Source organism: Thunnus albacares, chromosome 24, assembly GCF_914725855.1.
Source record: "Thunnus albacares chromosome 24, fThuAlb1.1, whole genome shotgun sequence".
Taxonomy (NCBI): domain Eukaryota; kingdom Metazoa; phylum Chordata; class Actinopteri; order Scombriformes; family Scombridae; genus Thunnus; species Thunnus albacares.
In genome coordinates, this window is record NC_058129.1 from 5330307 (window position 1) to 5349008 (window position 18702).

The 18702-nt window shown below is 42.2% G+C and overlaps 2 protein-coding genes across 12 annotated transcripts in view; both read right to left on the bottom strand.

Annotated features, from left to right (window-relative positions):
* Positions 1-1582: 1582 nt before the first annotated feature.
* On the bottom strand, positions 1583-6125 carry LOC122976692. Of its 2 annotated transcripts, none has more exons than XM_044345324.1 (3): positions 5691-6125; positions 3433-3551; positions 1583-3299 (listed from the first exon to the last, which is right to left on the bottom strand). In XM_044345324.1, the coding sequence occupies exons 1-3, from the start codon at positions 5887-5889 to the stop codon at positions 1899-1901; spliced, it is 1719 nt and encodes a 572-aa protein (XP_044201259.1). In that variant the 5' UTR covers positions 5890-6125; the 3' UTR covers positions 1583-1898. The 2 variants fall into 2 exon arrangements, with proteins under 2 accessions (XP_044201259.1, XP_044201260.1); XM_044345325.1 differs by having other exon boundaries at positions 3433-3527; positions 5691-6096.
* A 218-nt stretch (positions 6126-6343) lies between these two features.
* LOC122976690 (R3H domain-containing protein 1-like) overlaps positions 6344-18702 on the bottom strand; it is a 48146-nt gene continuing 35787 nt past the window's right edge. For 7 of the 10 annotated variants that reach the window (XM_044345313.1, XM_044345317.1, XM_044345311.1 and 4 more), the window contains 9 exons: positions 18503-18662; positions 15393-15550; positions 14890-15023; positions 13006-13109; positions 10968-11149; positions 10197-10338; positions 9105-9202; positions 8809-8893; positions 6344-7851 (listed from right to left, as the gene is read on the bottom strand). In XM_044345313.1, coding sequence (XP_044201248.1) covers positions 7532-7851; positions 8809-8893; positions 9105-9202; positions 10197-10338; positions 10968-11149; positions 13006-13109; positions 14890-15023; positions 15393-15550; positions 18503-18662 — 1383 coding nt within the window. In that variant the 3' untranslated portion in view covers positions 6344-7531. The remainder of the gene's footprint in view (positions 7852-8808; positions 8894-9104; positions 9203-10196; positions 10339-10967; positions 11150-13005; positions 13110-14889; positions 15024-15392; positions 15551-18502; positions 18663-18702) is intronic. The other 3 variants (XM_044345316.1, XR_006401016.1, XM_044345320.1) reach the window with 3 other exon arrangements.

Here is an 18702-nt window from a genome sequence, read left to right on the forward strand (position 1 = left end):
CTAACGACTGCAGCTCGGCAACCTCCTCTTCCACTACGTTCCTATGGTAACAAGTCAGAGTGTGTGTTTGTCTGGGAGATGAGTGATTGTCTATGTTTGTGTGTGTTCATTATGGTGGTGTGGCTTATTTTTACATAATGAATCAATTACTGACGCTCTGGAGTGAGCTCATTTGAATAATCTCTTTTTAAAAAAAAAAAGGTGGGCGTGGGTGGGGTGGGGAGGTTGCTTTGTGTTTCCTCCCCACACAACATGAGCATCTTCACACACCTCATGTATAGATCAGTTTTTCCCTTGCAAAAGATGCATCACTGTGTGTGTGTGTGTGTGTGTGTGTGTGTGTGTGTGTGTGGAGGGGAGAGAGTGTATAATGGGACATCCAACTGACATCATTTGCCTGCCAATCTGCACCCTGCTTGCCAAACCCAGCCTCCATAATTGCTTCACTGAGCAGGGCTGTGGCAACTACAGTGTCTCTATTTTTAAACAATCCACCATATAGGAGAAAGTGTCATACCACCCCCTACTGTACAGTGTTGGACTGTGATTCACCTCGCAACAAATCTAGGATTTAGCAACATCACAGCTAAGCACAATGCATAAAAGCAAGTAAACAAATAATTGTGTTTAAAGTCCCCCTCCACTCAGATTTGAAAACCTGCACAAAGAAACAGGATTTTGTGACATCGCAACTAGTTTGGAGGCCAAACTGTGGTCCAGTATAAAACATACAGTATGAAATCTCGTTTCCAAACACACTGAGAATTTACTTTTCAGTGAAGTAGATGTCTTGTATCCAGCACTTACATTTTTGAAATGAACAATCTTTCCATACTTTTTTGGATTTGTAAATGAAGGGGGTGGGATTAAATGTCATTTTAAGAATTTTTAATGAGGTAATTAAAACTTTTTTTGTGGGGAAAAACATCAGATACAAATTATTCTTCAAAGTATTTTTATGTCCTAAAACATGCTCACAGGGGGTCTTTAAAGCCTTTACAATTTTACCATCTTCAAATTTTAGTCTGGATTTAAAAGTGTTTAGAGATTTTTAGATTTTTTCCATCCATACGACATGAAATAGATTTGACTTTTAGACTGCACAGTTACCAGGTATAAAAATGCACAACAAATAGCGCTTTCTGAGGTGCTTACAAGTCCACAGAGGTGTATTTTTCACATACTTGCAGACATTAGCACTAATACAAGCTGAGCCAACAGAATATTATTTATTGCCAATTGACATGCTTTAAAATCCCAAGAAACCAGACCCAAATTATGTACTAAAATCAAATTTAAACTCATGTAATGCCTAATAAAATGATTAAAGAATATATGGGCAAGATAATAGTAATATGTGATTGCATGAGACAGGTTGGCATCTGTAATTTTTGTTTTTAATTAGGAGCTTATCTTTTGTAATTAAGATGCGGGGAGGTTAATTAAGACTTATCCCGACTGCTGGAGAGCATTGTTTGGATTGACACCTGCTGTTTAACGGCCTAATTATTAATCTGTGCATAACAACAAAAACAGAAAAAAGGGAGGCTTCACCATGGAAACACAGAAGAAAGCCAAAGCATAGGAATAAAAACATTATTTAAATTTAATCAGGCACCTAAACATGTCTACACTGACTTTTCTGAGTAATTGAGGAAGATGTGTTACAGATACATATCTTCTATTGTTCTAGCGATTAGCCTAAAAATGACAATTTACCAACTGTGTGAGAACATAACACATTTAATAAAGCCGTGTGCCTGTAATGTAACTAAAGACTTCAGTCACAAGCTGCTTTTGTAAAGGCAACGTGCAGCACAACTGCACCACCCTGTGGTCATTAATAAAAGTGCATTAATTTCCTTTTGGTACAGTTATTACATTCTTGTACCTCAGGCTCACAGGAATGTGTCTTTCAATTTAGTAATTCTATCCTTCACTCTCCTATAGAACAGGTAACTAGATACCGAAGGGCCGATGACTTTTATGGAACAATCCTCGATCATGTAAAGAACATCATCAAACAGGAAATTCACATCATCGCAGATCTGAATCAGTTTCTCTTTCTCAGGCTGCTCATCTTCATCAAAGTGGATCCAATGAACTCTTAAGCTTGACTGCCAAAACTCCGCCAAAGTCTCGAGCTCTTCCAAACCGTGCTGGACCCTGGAGGCTGTCTTGGAGTTTTGCTTCCCAGTCAACAATATCTGAGTGAGGTCTGTTCCTTCTACACACTCAACGGATGCATCAAGGCCTCTCAAGCATCTGTCCAACTCCTTCCTTTCTAATTTTTTTATGTATCTGAATGTGTCGGAGTCGACCCAGATGCATTTATCTTTCAGATCCTCTGGACGGACTATAGACAGCTCTCTTGTATCCTCAGCGTTTGTCTCCGAGGACATCGAGACATCTTTCATTATGGTCTGGAGGAGCTTAGCGGTGACTGCTGAGCTGCTCTGATCTGATTCCATCAGATAGTCAGTGCTGCTGTAGCCAGACCCCAAATGATTCTCTCCTCTGGTCTTGGTTGCTGAAACCCTGTCTAGTGTGGTGTGTTTTTGTGAAATACCGTCTACTCCGGGCTGTTTTGCTGATATTTCCTCCGCAGGGAGCCGGACCAGGCGTGATAAGGAAGATCTAATCTCTGCATTGATCTCGGGCTCCCTGAACACTTGTCTGGGGTTGGTCTTAGTAGCTTGATTAGTTCTGTATTCTGTAGTGCTTTGTGAAGATCCTGTTTCTTCCAGTGTGATTACACATGAGGGTTTGGGCATTTTGAAGCTGGACTGAGCTCCCAGCTTCTCCTCTTCATTACTGTCTGTGTCACAAAGACTCCTTGCATCCAAACTCTCATAGGAAACTTTTTGCCTGGTGGCAGACATTTGGGTTTTTGCATATGAGAGCAGGCTTTGGACTTCAGTCGTCTCACCTGTGGTCTGCAGTGGCGTTGATAAGCCGTTTGAGCGCACTGGTTCCTGATTAGCCTTAGAGCCGCTGCAGCTTACAGAGCTGACAGACTCGTGATGTGATATTGCCCTTGGATTAAGAGGACTTTCTCTTAGTTTGACGGCAGCAGTTTGGGCTGAGAATGTGGATTTAAGCTGGCTGGCCCTGCGGATGAGGTCCTCTCGCAGGGCCTGGACGGCAGTGAAAGGCCCCTCAATGGTGGCTTTCCTGTCATGAAGAAAAGGCTGGAAACGAAGTGACCTGTGATCTGCCCGCAGACTCTGAATCAGTAGTGCTTGTTTGCTGCCAAATATGGAGAGATCGATTGTTGCACTCGGGACATAGAGATACACCTGCAGCACAGAACAGATATGAATCTGTATTATATCTGATTAAAATAATCAGACTGTTATTGCTTGATTGTCAAATCTCAGATATAAAAAGTTAATGTATAAAAGAGAACAATTGACACATGGTCTCACTTACATCTCGGGTAAAGGGGAACACGGTGAGAAGATACTCTTCAGGAAACTCGTCATCCACCATGATTTGCTGCTCCTTTCGCACCACCCTCTCTGCATCTGCCAAGAGTTTGTACTGTTCTGCTACCAATGTCAACATGAAATTATAGTGATGCCTGCATAAATGTCTATCCATTGTCATGGAGACAGCACAAAGCCTAACTCTTCTCATTATCTACCAATCTAATCTTGGCTTGCTTGTGACAGTACAGGACTATAATAATATGACAAATTAAACCATTCATCAGTCAGGCATACATCCAAGCGGCACTTCATGTAGATAAATGTTTGATTTATACTGGGTTCACATTTCCCTATAACACACTGTATAATTGGTTCCCATGGGAACCACAATTTGTTCCCATGGGAACCAATTATAGCATATAACAGGAGATATGTTTAACAATGGATACAAGTAGATTATGTGAATGTCAAATTGTACTCCTGATACAAATGTCTTAAGGCTTTCATGTACTTTCATTTCCAATGTGTAATAAGGTAACATCAGTCTCATGTATCACCATTACACTCCGGTCACAGAGCTCAGCATCTGATTTCCATAAAATAAATACCCAGCAGTCTTTAAAAAACCCACAAGGTTGTTTAACAAGACTTACCGCTGTTCTGAAGGTGTTTACAGAATCCCCAAAGACTCTTTCAACAATCTGGATGAAAAAATATTCTGTCTGCGGCACAATAAAAAAGATTTTCAGCCTCTTAACCAAGTTTTTAAGTCAGCCGGGCATGACGGATGTCCTTGGTCTTGATGTAAAAAACAAGCAAAATATGACGTTATTTTGCATGAAAGAATAAAATTCAGCTGGTCATAAAATTCTAATTTTGGTTCATGTTGTAAAATTTGAGCAAGAACATACGTCATTTCCAGCAACCATCTTTATTTGGTTAGGAACTTGAAAAACTGTGCAGCAGATGGAACGTTTTTTCATATAGAAGAATCTTCAAAGTTCTCCTCCACTCAAAAATATGTTTTTGTTCTTGTTCCTACAGTTGAATGTTTGAGCTTCACTGTGCAGAATGACGTATGAAGGTTGTTTTCACATTCAGCTGCTGAAGGGGGAAAATGGCTCTGTGCTCACCTAAAATCTAATTTTAAGGGTTGGGCCTACAAGCATGACTTGTGACATCATTAACAGTTTGGTGCCACTCCAGGTCCTGTATACAACTTATGTACACAGGTGTGATGTGGAAACTTGAAGCCTTCAGTACTCAAACACTGAGAATGGACTTTATAGTGAAGTAGGAGACATCCTGTGTACAGCAGTTAAACTGAAATTAAATATATTTGCATATTTATAGATTCTGAATTTTTATGAGGCAGAAGGAGAAAATGCTATTTTAAGGATTTTAAAGTGGTAATTATATTTTTTGTGTGGAAAAACCATATCAGACACACATTATTGTTCCAAGAAGAGTCCATACATGTCTGGAGGGGATCTTGAATGTTTCTGGAGATATTTCCTGTACAATGATATGTGTTGTTAAACGACCTTCTGAGTGTTTCAAAGACAACCAGATAGTTCTTTTGAAGAAAATTTGATACTTAGTTCTGCAACAGGAATGTAATGTAATAGATGGTCAAACTGAAGCTACTGATGAGGAACTTAAAAACTGTCAACTTTTCGATGGACTTCAGCATGTTAACAATAAATAGCTGTTATTGTACCTGTTAATTGGTAACTTAATAACTTGAACTCTTATGTGCTTGAAACAAAGCTTAAAACATACACAGGTTTGCACAGGTATCCTTATTAGGACACTGCATTGACTTCCATTCACTGTGGACAACCTAACCCTAACCAGGACCTCAGAAATGACGTTTAGGCTCATTAGGACCAGGCTTTGGTATTCATGAGGACTACTGGTCCCGACAAGATAGATGTTTATACCGGAGAGGTCTGAAAGAGGTAACAAAAACACTCACACACACGTTTACACCGCTTTAGAGGACATTGCATTGACTTACAGTCATTTCCTTGAGGCTTTCCTAACCGTAACTACTACTTGCCTAACACTAACCTTAAGGGGGACTTGCTTTTTTCCCAATTAGGGAGGCGAGTCCCTACAACATGAGGAACACCTAGACCACACACACACACACACACACACACACACACATATACTTTCATTTCTGCAGAGCATAGGCTACCAAAGCGGCTGCACTGTAGGGCCCCGACACACCGGTTACAACTTGTGTTAATTTACCTTTAGCTTGGTCAAAAGTTACAAACGCGACACCGTCCATGTTGGTGGGATATCTGACGACTTCGACGTCTCCTCCGTGACTCCTCCTGCAGCTTTGAAAATGAATAGTCAGCTTGTCAATCATCCTGCTGACGGGCAGCACGTCGACCACACCGGACACAACCACCGTCCTGTCGTCCTCACAGGAGTCGGTCTCCATCACAGCTGCGAACACGAAGCCTGACCAACACCAGTGTTTTCAGCCATGTTTACCCCGCCTGCTGTTGCTAACTGATCAGTTACACTTCCGCTTGGTTTCACTTTCACTCTACAAGGCGCTGTTTCATGGTTAGACAGGTTGTTGTAGTAATAGATTTAGTCCACTAGGTGTCTCTGTCTCTTCATATTTCACTCACTAAGAAGCGTTATCTCAAAATGGCAAATGTGAGCAGCTAGAAATGAGGCTGCTAAGCAGAGCAAATATCTCTGCAATACCCAAAAGGCAGAGATACAAACTTCATGGCAACATCTTCCAAACAGTTGCCTCATCTGTTGCTTTTCTCTCTCTCTCTCTCTCTCTGCACACTGAGAACATCTCGCTCCAAGACATTTCAACAGACCTTCAACTAGATTATCCCTCATCTTTTTTGCTTGGAAAAAGTTAAGTCAACATGTGTGGTGCAAACATTTATTAGAGTCAAACAAACAAAACAAACAACAACAAAAAGAAGAAAAAAAAAAAAAAAAAAAAAAAAAAAAGGAAAGTCACACCAGACAAAACACCTCTCATGATTCACACAAACTGAAATCCAAAAAAAAACGAAGCCAAGTAGAGTGACAAACTCGATTGCATTTTTCTTGTGCATATAAACATTTTAATTAAATATAAAAGAAAGTGGCCTGGCCGAGTGCAACAAACAGGTACGGGAGGGGTTAATAAAAGAAAATCCAGGCCCTGTCCAATACCAATCAAAATCTCCATCTCGTTCATCAGTTCAGTGCAAATGCAACATTCACTGTGTATAAAAGTGACTTTAAATAATTCAGGTTGTATATCTATTATTCAGTGTTTATTATTGTATGGGCTCACGTTGTACAAATGCTGCTGTGTGTGTGTGTGATTGGTTGGAGCTTGTTTGAAGAATGCTATACAAGAGGAAACCCGTTCTCGTGTGCCTTAACATGACAGAAATGTGTTGCTGCTCAGTGTTACGTCCGCTTCGTCGACTCGGTGCCTGGGACCAAGCTTGGACACAGCTGAAAGGAATTATTGATGAAAGTAAAAATAAAACACACTCGATTTAAATGCAATAATATTTTATAGAGCCCCGATTTTCAAATGTCTAATTTTAAAAGTGGGCACAAAAAAAAACATTCTTGAACCAGAAACAAGTAGATTATGTGTAAGTTCTGCTCGATATGCCGCTGTCACACTCGTTCACCTGCTATTAAAAAAGAGCCACAGTGGAGACGCTAACATCTTAGCTGGCGGATAAATCCCAAAGCTCTCCAAACACTTTCATTTTTGAACAGCAAACTAGACTTTTAGAAAAGAAGGGGGGGCCTCCAGTTGCGCTCAGCAGCCACGGACGCATTTTTTTTTTACAAAGAAAACCAAACTGGCTGGTGGTGTTCAGTTTTCCACCCTGCACAGACCTGTTGGCCAGAAAAAAAAAAAAAAAAGATAAAAATGAACTAAAACAAAATACAAGTGAACATTCATTCTTCAAACATTTGATACTGTTTTCGGTTTGGACAGAGTCTGGGACTTGAACCGAGACAGTCCAGACTGAGGCAGCAGAGGCAGGTGGTTGGATGTGCATTCATGTGGCGCTCCTTAAGACGCACCAAGAACTTAGCAGCTATGAGCTGGCCTTTTCTGAGTCACGCAGCTCCCCTTTGTGTCTGGTACTAGTTCGGAGTTTAAAGGTGGGGCGGGGGCCACTGTGGTGGAGCATGGTGTTCTGGGCAGCGTATCTGGAGGGGAGCATGGCAAAGATAGAGTATGATGAGGGTGGGTCTCCGCTGGGAGCGTCTCTGGCTGTGTTGCGCAACCAGGGCTGATGGTCCGACAGCCGCTGGATCAATTCGCCCCCTTTGCAGAGCTCTGCCAGGAGGTGTTGAGAGTCTGTACAGCTGATCCCCTCCGGAGGATCTGTCACTTCCAGGATCTGACTGCTCACTGCCCACAAACACAGACAACACTGTAAGCAAGCAGCAGAGCCAGTAAATAAAACAACTGTCATGGGTGAAGAGGGAAATCAGACCTGCACCATCGGGAGGCTTCAATAAACTGCTGCTATCAGCTTTCAAAAGCTTTGAGGTGGAAGGATGTTGAGAGCTGTCGCGGTTTGAAACAGCATTTTAAAATCTTACTCTAATTGCATTTTTACAGTTTCTTGATTGCTTAAATTTTCAAAAATGCACGATTGTAGGTTTCAAAATAAAGCTCATCTTCTTATTTCTAGATAACGTGACATTTAAGAGGCAGCGATGCTCCACCAACACTTAATGCACAACACACTGGGCTGCTTGTGAGCCGCCTCCGTGTTGATTGTACTAGTGAGATTGTTGACAAGAGCACCTGAATAATGCAAAAAAAAAAATAAAAAAAAATACTACAGCGAGTGCAAAAAATACGACGCCATATTTGAAGTAATCAGCACATTTCTTTCGGCAGAGTACCGCGGGGGCTGCAGGTTCCACAGCCAGGTGTGAATTCTGCCCTGTCTGTAATTTATTCTGCTTACATTCACAAACAGAGGCTTTTTCCACAGCTACGGAGCGCAGTAAGCATATTTTGACACAATAAAAACGTGATGTTATTTCAGCTGATCTGCTAAATACACCGCACAGCAGCTGGATTTATCACGTGATAAATCTTAACACCAGTTTCCTTTTTCTGACTGACGTTTGAACCTGATGATTAATTCAGAGCTGCGTGTTTTTCCAGAAACAGCTTACCTGAGTTCTTATACAAAACTACATGGAGAAACTGCATGATGTAAAAGAATTACATCTCGTGCTCCTCTCTTATAGAGGAGGTCAAATCTCGGTCAGTAACTCGGGATTTGCTGGAAAAGACTGCGGTTAACTCGAGGTTCACTAAACTCAAGCCTCCCTCTGGACTTCCTATTACCTGCTTCACCTACACTGAGATCTGAAGACAGAGATTTTCTGTTGGCCTTCCTCCCATGACCGCTACGCCAAACCCCCAGTGGACCCTGAGGAGAGAGAGAGGACAACAGGTTATTTGTGAAAGGCAGGGAGGGATGTTGGCTGACCTGAAATGTAATATAAGTCATAAATCCTGAAGATATCCTGATTTTATGACATTAATACACTGACTGGGAGCCATTACGTGCACTGAAAGTTACATTTATTAGTCATAAAAGTCTTGAAAAGACAATATTTCAGCTCTGATGTGTGTCTGACCTGGTGTTTGGCCACCATGTGTGCAGTGTGGATCAGCGGAGGTCTGATGGAGGGTTTGTACTGCAGAGGTTGGCCCAGTAGAGAGTAGTGTGCTTCACCTGGACGTCACGGTCAAAACACAAAGTTAGTGAATTTTCAGATCAGTGGAAACAAGAAACTGAACATTTACTCCTGTTTTGATGGAATTATATTTGTGCCTCAATGCTGAGTGCACAATGGGACATGTTTTTTACAAGTACATATATTATTTTTGCACAGAAAAGACTTTTTTTCAAAAATGAATGTACTCCTGAAAACAAACACAGATTCTGTGCTCAAGCAGATAATTCGATTGTCTCCAGTGTTGGTTACTAGTATGAAAGCATGTCAGCAATTTATACAGTTTTTGTTACACACTTCAATTATAAAAGTTAATGATACTCCGTTTGTAAGTTAGTCTTTGCCTACCTGGCTATGTAGCTAGCTAACTCCTGCCTGATAAACAGCTGGTTGAGTAACTTGATTCCAGCTACAAGGCCAAAGAAATATAATCAACAATGTAGCTCCTTTAAAATAATTAACTTTAACTATGACTGTACATTTAAATAAATAGATTTAAGGTATGATTTTGTTGGACAAAATGTGCTACATCTAATTTCAACAGCATGCTATAATGTAGTTAATAGTAATTAGTAAGTTAGCTAGCTAAAGGAATATTAGACTCAGCTGAGGGTGAGTTTATTTTCTTTAAAGGAACTAACTACCTACCTACCAAAAGTGCTAATAAAGTAAAGACTAACCTACAAATGGAATTTCATACAGATTCATAAATAAAGTATGTAACCAAACATGTATAACTGTGTACATGTGACTGTTTTGTGCCTCATTACTATCCTCCCAGTGCTTAGATGTCTCTTCTAAATGTACAAAATATAATTTATTGCTTCCAAAAAAACCTTTGTGTGCTGAAACTTTCCAGTAACACGCTCAGGATCAAGGCATGAATATAATTCCACACATTTTGATTTTCCTGCCACGTTGCCAAGTTTGTCCTCTTTTTAATATGAGTGTGCGAGTGAGTGTGAACAGCCTGGTGGCCTCTGTGTCTCTGACCTTGTCCACTGTGGCAGAAGGCTGTAGGGAGCTGCGGGTGGTGGGCCATGACAGGGATGGGCGAGATGCCTGAAGGGAGGCCCTTGACGCTGGGCGGCTGGCCTGGCGAAGGAGTGAGCGCCGGAGACGAGGGCAGGCTGCTCTACACACAACACACCGGCGGTGCGGCGAAAAACAAGTGAAGAACACAAACACTTTCATTCAAAAAAAGCAAACCCTTCGCTATTTCCTTCCTTTTTTTCGAAAAAGTCAATCTCTTGTTCAAATTGTTGCTTTAATGTACCATTCCATCCACATTAGTCCCCCTAATGTACCATTACACGCTAATGCTAAGGACTATTTTCTCCTCATTCTCATGTTATGCTTGCGTTGACTTCATTTGCTACGACATTTAACCTGCCTGGAGAGCCGGGTGAGGCCGGGTTCAGCTCAAGGGGACAATCGTGTCACTCACGTCACTGTCAGACTCAGACAAGCAAACTAAATTAGCTTTCAAACTGTGTGCATCTTAACTTTCTGACACATACTGCATTGCAAGTGTAGCAAAAATTCTAATTTACTTTACAATTATTTGCCTTCGTCAAGTCAAAACCTCTGGGCCATTGAGCTAATTAGATCTATTAAAGTCAACCGCAATAAGCTTTTTAAAAAGGTTACAAATTAATTTGTATCACTTTACAGCACAAAAATGCCATTTCTTTAACTACTTCCTGAATAGTGTTTTTGTGTGATTGTCTCTTCCTAATCGATGCACCCGGGCAGCGTTTGTACCTGGGTGTTGTCCGGAGGCGGAGGGAGCTCGGCAGGCCTGCGGCTGCGCTGGTGCTCGGGGCCCGGGTGTTTGTGGCTGGGCTGTTTCCGCTGGCAGGGGGAGGGGGCCCGGGGCTGCTGGCAGGGGGGCGCTGTCATTTGCAGCATCACCATGCCGCTGCCGGGGGCTGGGGGTAACAACCCTGCACACACACACACACACACGAATAATAATAAAAAAAAGACAGAAACACAAGCTGAAATTGAGGCGGTTTGATACAGCGTTCCGGTTGATGAGAAGCAAATCAGGTCAGGCAGACGTGATGAGACTTAATTTCATGTTGTCTAATTTTATCTAAAATGTTTACCTGTTTTTTTTCCCTCACTTAATTCATCACATAAGTTCATCGTTTACGCACCAGACTGAACTATTTGAGTAAATGTGTTTTTGCCCAAAAAGCTCTTTTTCAGCACTTTTGTTCAGCTACACACCTCATCAGTGAAAACAGCGCTCTCATACTGTTAGCCGCTGAGCAATTAGGTTTTAAGTGCCTTGATTATGAGGCCACATCGGTAGTGGCAATAACAGAGTCCATTCCCTTTTCCTGCTAAAGCCTATGCGATGATCCGGGAGACGCAATTATCTAATGAGTTTGTGACGCGTGAACGTGACTGATGTGACTTTAAAAAAAACAAAACAATCAGAGGTTGAGAAGCAACCTTCTGCTCTGTGAACTCATAAAAAAAAAAATAAAAAAATTCCATCTAATTAATTTCTGTTGACATAAAGCTCACATTAGGCGGAAATCGTATCCCAAACTTTGCACAGCCCGACGCCGCTGTTGATTTATGAATTATTAGCTGGTAACAGTAGCAAGGACGCTGGATATTTGGACCTAATCTGCAGATTATTCCTGGCCCCGGCCTAGCCAATTAAAAATGTTTACTGGTGACGCTGTAGGTAAGGCCGTGGTGCGACCTTCATCTGACCTCATTACTGACGAGCTGGAAATGATGGCTCCCTCCATTGCTCTCCCATAATAATCAGACATGAATAATAAAGGTCATTAGTAAGGAGAGTGCCCCACCTGGGCCTCTGGACGGAGATTCACTCAGACCTCCGAAAGGCCAAAACAAAAACAGGCCATACATGGAGATTGGAGGATTTTTATATAATTAATCAATTAATCATTGCTTCTCCTAATTTAACTCTTTATCTACTTAGTATTTTTGATCATGGTGACATATTTCAAAGGTAAAATGATAGATGTTCTGTATGTTTATAAGCAATATGTAATATAAAATGTCTTTTTTAATTATATTTATCAACCAGCAACATGATACATAAACATATTACAGTTAAAGACAGAAGGGAAATCATTCCCTTATTGCTCACTGTATTATAATATCTATCCACACATTTCAAAACTATTCACTTTCTCCCAAAATTTCAACATTTCCTGCCTTCCTCTACTGTTTGTTTTGGCTTCTTGCTCTGAATAAATAATATCCAACCATGAAAGTAACCAGTGTCATTAACTGTGGTTTTTTTTTTGGTTGCTGTCAGACCTGTAAGATACACTTTTCATTGTCTTGGCTTTCACAATACAACCGCTGAAGCATAACTCACGCTGAGAAGATGCTGACATTTACATTTGTTATAAAAACCTGAGGAGTCATGACATCGGTGATTTCTTATTTCAGTAGTTTCTCACGGTAGAAAAAAACTAAATTTCCACTGAGTTCTTGTCATCGTGACGTCTGAGTCGACCTACTGGCTGTTTTAATCTCCGTCCGGGATCGCTTTCGCTCGTCCCGACTCTAGAGACCCGTCATCACCGCGCTGCCTTCGGTTTTTTTTTTCATTTTGAAAATCCGGAGAGTAAATCTAATCATACACATACAGAGGCAAAGTAAACCCGGGGAAGATTATTTCATTATGAAGCCCGGGTCTCAGCTATGAAGGAATAGGTTCTGTGGTTATTGACACTGAGAGATGGGGAGGGAGGGGGAATAAAGAGTGTATGAGCGCAGGCGGTGATGGCACATCTCTGGGTACCTGCATACTGCTGGCCTGGGTGCTGCTGGGAGACGCAGGGGGACGACGTCTGAGAAAACTGGAGCTGCTCCATCATCTGGGCGGGCAGGAAACTCACGGTAGAACTGTGAATGAACACACACACACACACACACAGAGTTAAGTGTTTTTATAAGATAAAATCTGCAAAATGTGGCGCCGCACCTAAGAAGTTATCAAAAAAAATGTTAAGAAATCACTTCTAAACCTGCACGGTTGTAAATCTCCAGGAGCTGTGAGATCTCAACACCGCAGATGGGGTATTACGTTTGAAATTGAACTTTTTTACGTCTATCTGCAAAGTAGGCGCTCTGCTCTGTAAGCAACCTGCCTGCAGGGATTGGTGTACAGCTGGTGAAAAGCAGGCTGCAGGTGGACAGTCTGTCCTCGTGGGAGCAGCCGGAGCTGTTCGAACACTGCCGCATAAATCATTTCCACGCTGACTGCCCTACTAAAGCAGCCTCATTTTACAGCTGGGACAATGAGAGAGTGACCTCTGCTTGCATGTGTGTGTATATATGTGTGTGTGTGCAATCTTTGCATTGTTCTCCTGCAGGTGATGACTGCTGCGTTCATGTCTGCTGTTTGTTATGTATACTGTACGGGTCCCAGCAGTGCTACACTCACCGGTATCCAGATTGATTGGGCCCATGGAGGTAGAAACTAATTACATGTTTTGCTTTCTGTGAACTAGTTCTATCAATCAGCTATAATGAGAGCGAGCGCGGCGCCACGGCTACTACTCCACACCAGCAGAGTAATGGAGGGAAATGACTAAAGCTCTTCCGAGAGGGCGTCGGGAGTAGACGTTCATCAGCTATACGAGGGGGGCCCGTTCACCGAAAGCGCCGTGGTAATAACACCATTTCTTTTTTCCCCCCGCGGTGAACAAAGATGACCTTGGCTCGCAGGTGCTTTGGGGATTCACTCATCAGGCGTGTTAGGTCTATAAATAAGAGGCACCTTCAGGAGTGAGAAACAGCATCGAGTACCTGCAAATAGGTTTCTGGGACAAAGTACATCTGCAGCCCAGCTAATAATTTGATCTAAACCTGATTAAAAGGAAACTTCAGCTATTAGACGTTGTAATTATGAAAGAATGAACATAAATCAGAGGAAGTTTAACAGCAGCGTAAAAATGACTTTTCTCCTTCAGGCTTTATATTGATCATTAAACAGATCAATATAAACTTTATTATTACCAAAGCATAAGCATGAAATATTGCCTTTGACTCATTACTCCCGTACATACATATATAAAGTATTGATGTGAGTGAAACTGCTGGCTTGGAGAGCACAAGGGAACTATTTCCTATGCAATAAAACCACCTGAACGTACATTTATTTGGGATTTTAATATAAAGTTGCTGCAAAACTATTTCAGACTTGCTGACTCGAGCGGAAGGAAAAGTGTAACAACACCCAACACAAATCATTTCTAACGTGCAGCCTCTGGTGAAACACCAGTATGTGATTCTTCAATATATGTTGTTGAAGTACACCTTTTACATTTAACATTGTTACAAATATATGAGAATGTGAATGGATAACAAGACCCAAAAGGAACATCTAGGAACACTAGTAAATTGAAGGTTAAAATTGGATTTCTATATAGAGACAAATCATGTTTTTTTCTGCTGATATGGTGATACTGTATAACCGAACGTATCCCTCCACCTTAAAGCCTCTTGACTCTGCATCACAAGTGAAAAATCTAGTCTATAAAAAGGTGGAACGATCCTCTTCTATAACTATCTGCTTTCTGATGGCAGTGATTACGTCAGGTCAGTTTCCTATCTCTGTCCTTTATCATTATTTATTCTAATCAGTAACATATGTGGAGTGTCTAATCAATAAAGATCATACCTCATGGTGGTGTGCTGGTTTGGGGGGAGAAGGCTGTAGCAGGGCTGCATGCCAGCGACAGCCACTGCCCCCTGTCCTGGCTGGCAGGACACAAACACTGGCTGCTGGTACGTCTGCTGTGGCACAGAAACCTGCTATAGGGGGGGAAAAAAATGGAAGCAAATGGAAAATCAAGCCAATAAAGCTACAAAACAGAGACTTTAGTGGAAAATTCAAGGATATTTGGACAATTAGATCATCTGTAAAGTCAAATTCAACTCTAAGCATTATAGTTTTGTATTTTTATTGATCTTAGGAGTAAATAACTCAAAAGTCAACACTAGTATTCTCCATTAATATCTAGTGTTACATACACTACACAGCAACATACAGCTACTAGCATCCTCCATTGAGAGCAACAATAGTCTCAAAAAACAGCAAATTACAATCAACAAAATGAGCTCTTTTTTCATTTGTATTCTGGTAATATTTATCTATTTGACACCCCCCCGTCATCAAAATACCTGATAAGACTGCATTGGAGGGTACTGGACCATCATGCCTTGCATCTGGTTGCCCATATTGCTTTGCTGGTTGCCAGTGAGAGCGAGGTTGGGTGTTGGCTGCACGCCCACTACGGTCTGGTAGCTGGACGCTGGGTTTGGCATCACGGCTTGGTGCACTGAGGCAAAATGAAAAAAGGCACAACGCTGTGACCGAATGAAAAGAGACTCCTGATGAGATAAAAGTCAGACGCGAGGACGCTGCCGTTAACGCGCGACGCGGCCGGAGACGCCGCTAATAAATAAAAAAGCTCCAGTTATCAAGATTTTACTAATATTTCTACTGATGTTAAAAAGGTAAAACAGTCACGATACAGAAACATTCAAGGCACATCAGAGAGAGAGAGAACAATAGAGCGAGCAGCAGATTGATAGATTGTGGAAGTCGAGGGGGGGGGGGGGGGCTCGGCTCTGGGAGTTGAGCTGTTACAGCTAAGCAGGTTTGAGGCACTTGGAATAAATGAGAAAGTCGATATATTTGATTTAGCCTGTGGTGGCCTGAACCTGCAACCTCAGTGGCCTTCTCTGTCTTGGAAAGAGAGAGAGAGAGAAAAAAAAAAAAAACATTTCCACCACTTCCAATGAATGATTAAGTTCAGGGGGTGGGGGGGGGGTAAACAGAAAATGGGATCACATTTCTACAGCACTTGTTAAAAACCCATTTAGAGCGCCCTGAGAAAATGGCACACAAAAAAGACGATATAAAGTCATACACGCGGGTCCGGCCATTTTCCGAATGGCCTAAAATGGCGCCGCTTATATCCTAGCCGGAGGGAGGAGGAGGAGGAGGAGGAGGAGGAGGAGGAGGAGGAGGAGGAGGAGGAGGTGGAGGGGGCACTTAAATGTCAAGGTGACAAAAAAGACATTTGAAAATACTGTCCCTTGTGACACACACACACACACACACATACACACACACGGTAATCCAAGTGACAAAAGGAGAGGACGTCCTTTTGTGAAGGTGTCTTTACAGTCTGCCGCCCTGGGAGAAAAGTACAACTAGACAATGAAAGTGCTCGGCGAGGGAACGGCGGGTGGAGGACTATTTTTATCCAGCCGCGTCTTCCCACCTTCACTTACAAACCAAGCATGAAATGACCGTAATATCGAAACGCACCAGATTTGATTCCATTCCAGCAGGCAGCAGAGGAGTGTGACTTCTTCAGAGGCAGATAATGACCGACTGTCTCCCCCAACTGTTACTATCCTGTTTTTGGAGGATGACAGTTTTATGCGGCTGATCCACTGCGGCTTAGGGATTAAAAAGCCATCCAGTGAGGAGAGGTTAAGACAAATTTCAAAGAGAGGGGGGGGGGAGAGTTTTTTTCTTTCTCCTCTCCTTCACATATGCACTTTCATCCTCCGTCATCGTGTCCTGCAGGTGAGGAGTGAGGGGCTGAAAAAGAGACCGGTTCACTGTGAGATTCATAGAGGCCTCTCAGACAGTGTCCCGGCCCCGCTTTCCGCCTCTCAGGCTCGATACGCTTCCCTTTTTTGCTATCGAATCGTAAAAAAGACGCTCCTTAAACATCGCGGATATTGAATTCTACGGAATCTAAAGGCTATCTCATCTTCTCGTCTTCTATCTGATATAAATAAAATACGTGATATCTGCTCAGTTCAGGCGTTGATTTACAGTTTCCTCACACAAACGGCTGAATGTTTAGCTGCATCAACGAATGCTCGGAGGCTGAAATGAATCTGTGCGCCTTTGTTCTTTAACTGTATGCAAGAAGAGGTTTCTCACAATTATTCATTATTCCTTGTTAAAAAAAGGTGTTTTCCGTTACGCTCTAGCATCAGCTACTAGTAAAGAGGAAGGAGCTTCTTCTATATTCTGGTAAGATGCTTTCCTAGAAACACTATGACTGACACCAAAGCTCTGTGCTGGTGGTGACTGTTTGATTCAAGTGAGTGGAAACAGTGGCAGGTTTTTTTTCTGCGGACACCGACTGAGCCAACAGAGATTTTCCATTGCTGACTTATTTATTACGTGTGCAACCCAGCTGCAATATCTTTACTTTACCATGCTTTTACATGTGTGTATGTTTTTTAATTAATGCAAAAAAAAAAAAAAAAAAAAACAGAAGGTAAATGAGGCACTGAAGTCATTTTTTCGGCTTCCCTGAGAAATAATTGCTGTCCTTTGCCTTTGTAGGGCAGCTTCATTTGTCCGCTGTCTGTTCCCCGGGTCCCCAGCAGGGAAGCCGCATTTGCAGCCTACAGATGACAGAATAGTGCCGCAGCCACTCACAGAGAACGTGTGTACACTAGTGTGTGTGCGTGTGTGTGCGCGTGCACGACTGTAAGAGTCACACATGTGCCAACGTTACATCCAGTTAAGGAAGTGTGTGCATGTGTGTGTGTGTGAGACAGAGGGAGAGCAGGAGCTAACAATCTCAACTCCTGTGGTGAGAAGGGGGGAGAGGAAAAAAAAAAAAAAACAGAAAACAGAATAATCAAGTGGATGACTCCTGGGGAGACAACTGAACTCATAAAAAACAAACAAACAGAGAGAAAAGGAAGGGAGAGATATTTGTCCTTCACTAGAGCTGCCGGACTGCTGCTGCCGTAGGTCCCTTGTGAAGAAACATGAACCACGACAACAAAAATGCCATCTAAGAGCTGAAAGCGGGAAGTTAACGGAGTCCGCTGATACGGTGCCACTCTTGATACAGCAGCGAGGCTGTGCTTTGCTCTTTGACGACGTGGAGTCTGAAAAATTCAAGGAAAAAATCTGTTGCTTCACATCAGACCTCATTCATTAAATCAGCCTTTGATTAGTCTTTTAGATCCACCATGCCACTGTTTCAAAGCTTTATTTGAACAAGTTGTATCTTTGCTTTATCACAGGAGACTGGAGGGGAAGTGAGGGTAACCTGCTGCTTTTTTTTGGGCATCCAGGTGTGTTTGTCATACAACACGACTTTAATTGGATTTGATGAACGGTGTAGAGAAGTGAAAAGGCAGCGTGATGCAAATGATCCATGTGTGGAAAGTGGAATTAACATGATGTGTCTTCTGAAATGTGAAATTAGCATGTATCTCCTTTGTAATGAGTGTGTCTGTACCTTGTTGCTGGGGCAGATTTTGGCTCTGAGGGCAGTTATAGGGCAGCGCGTTGACTGGGGACCGGTAGTGCTGCTGCTGCTGCTGCTGCTGCTGTTGCTGCTGCTGCTGCTGGCTGGAGCAGGGGGGGTGATGGGCTGAAGAGCAGTAACACGTAGACATCTGGAAGGGACACATAACAGCAGCGTTTCACAGGAGAAAT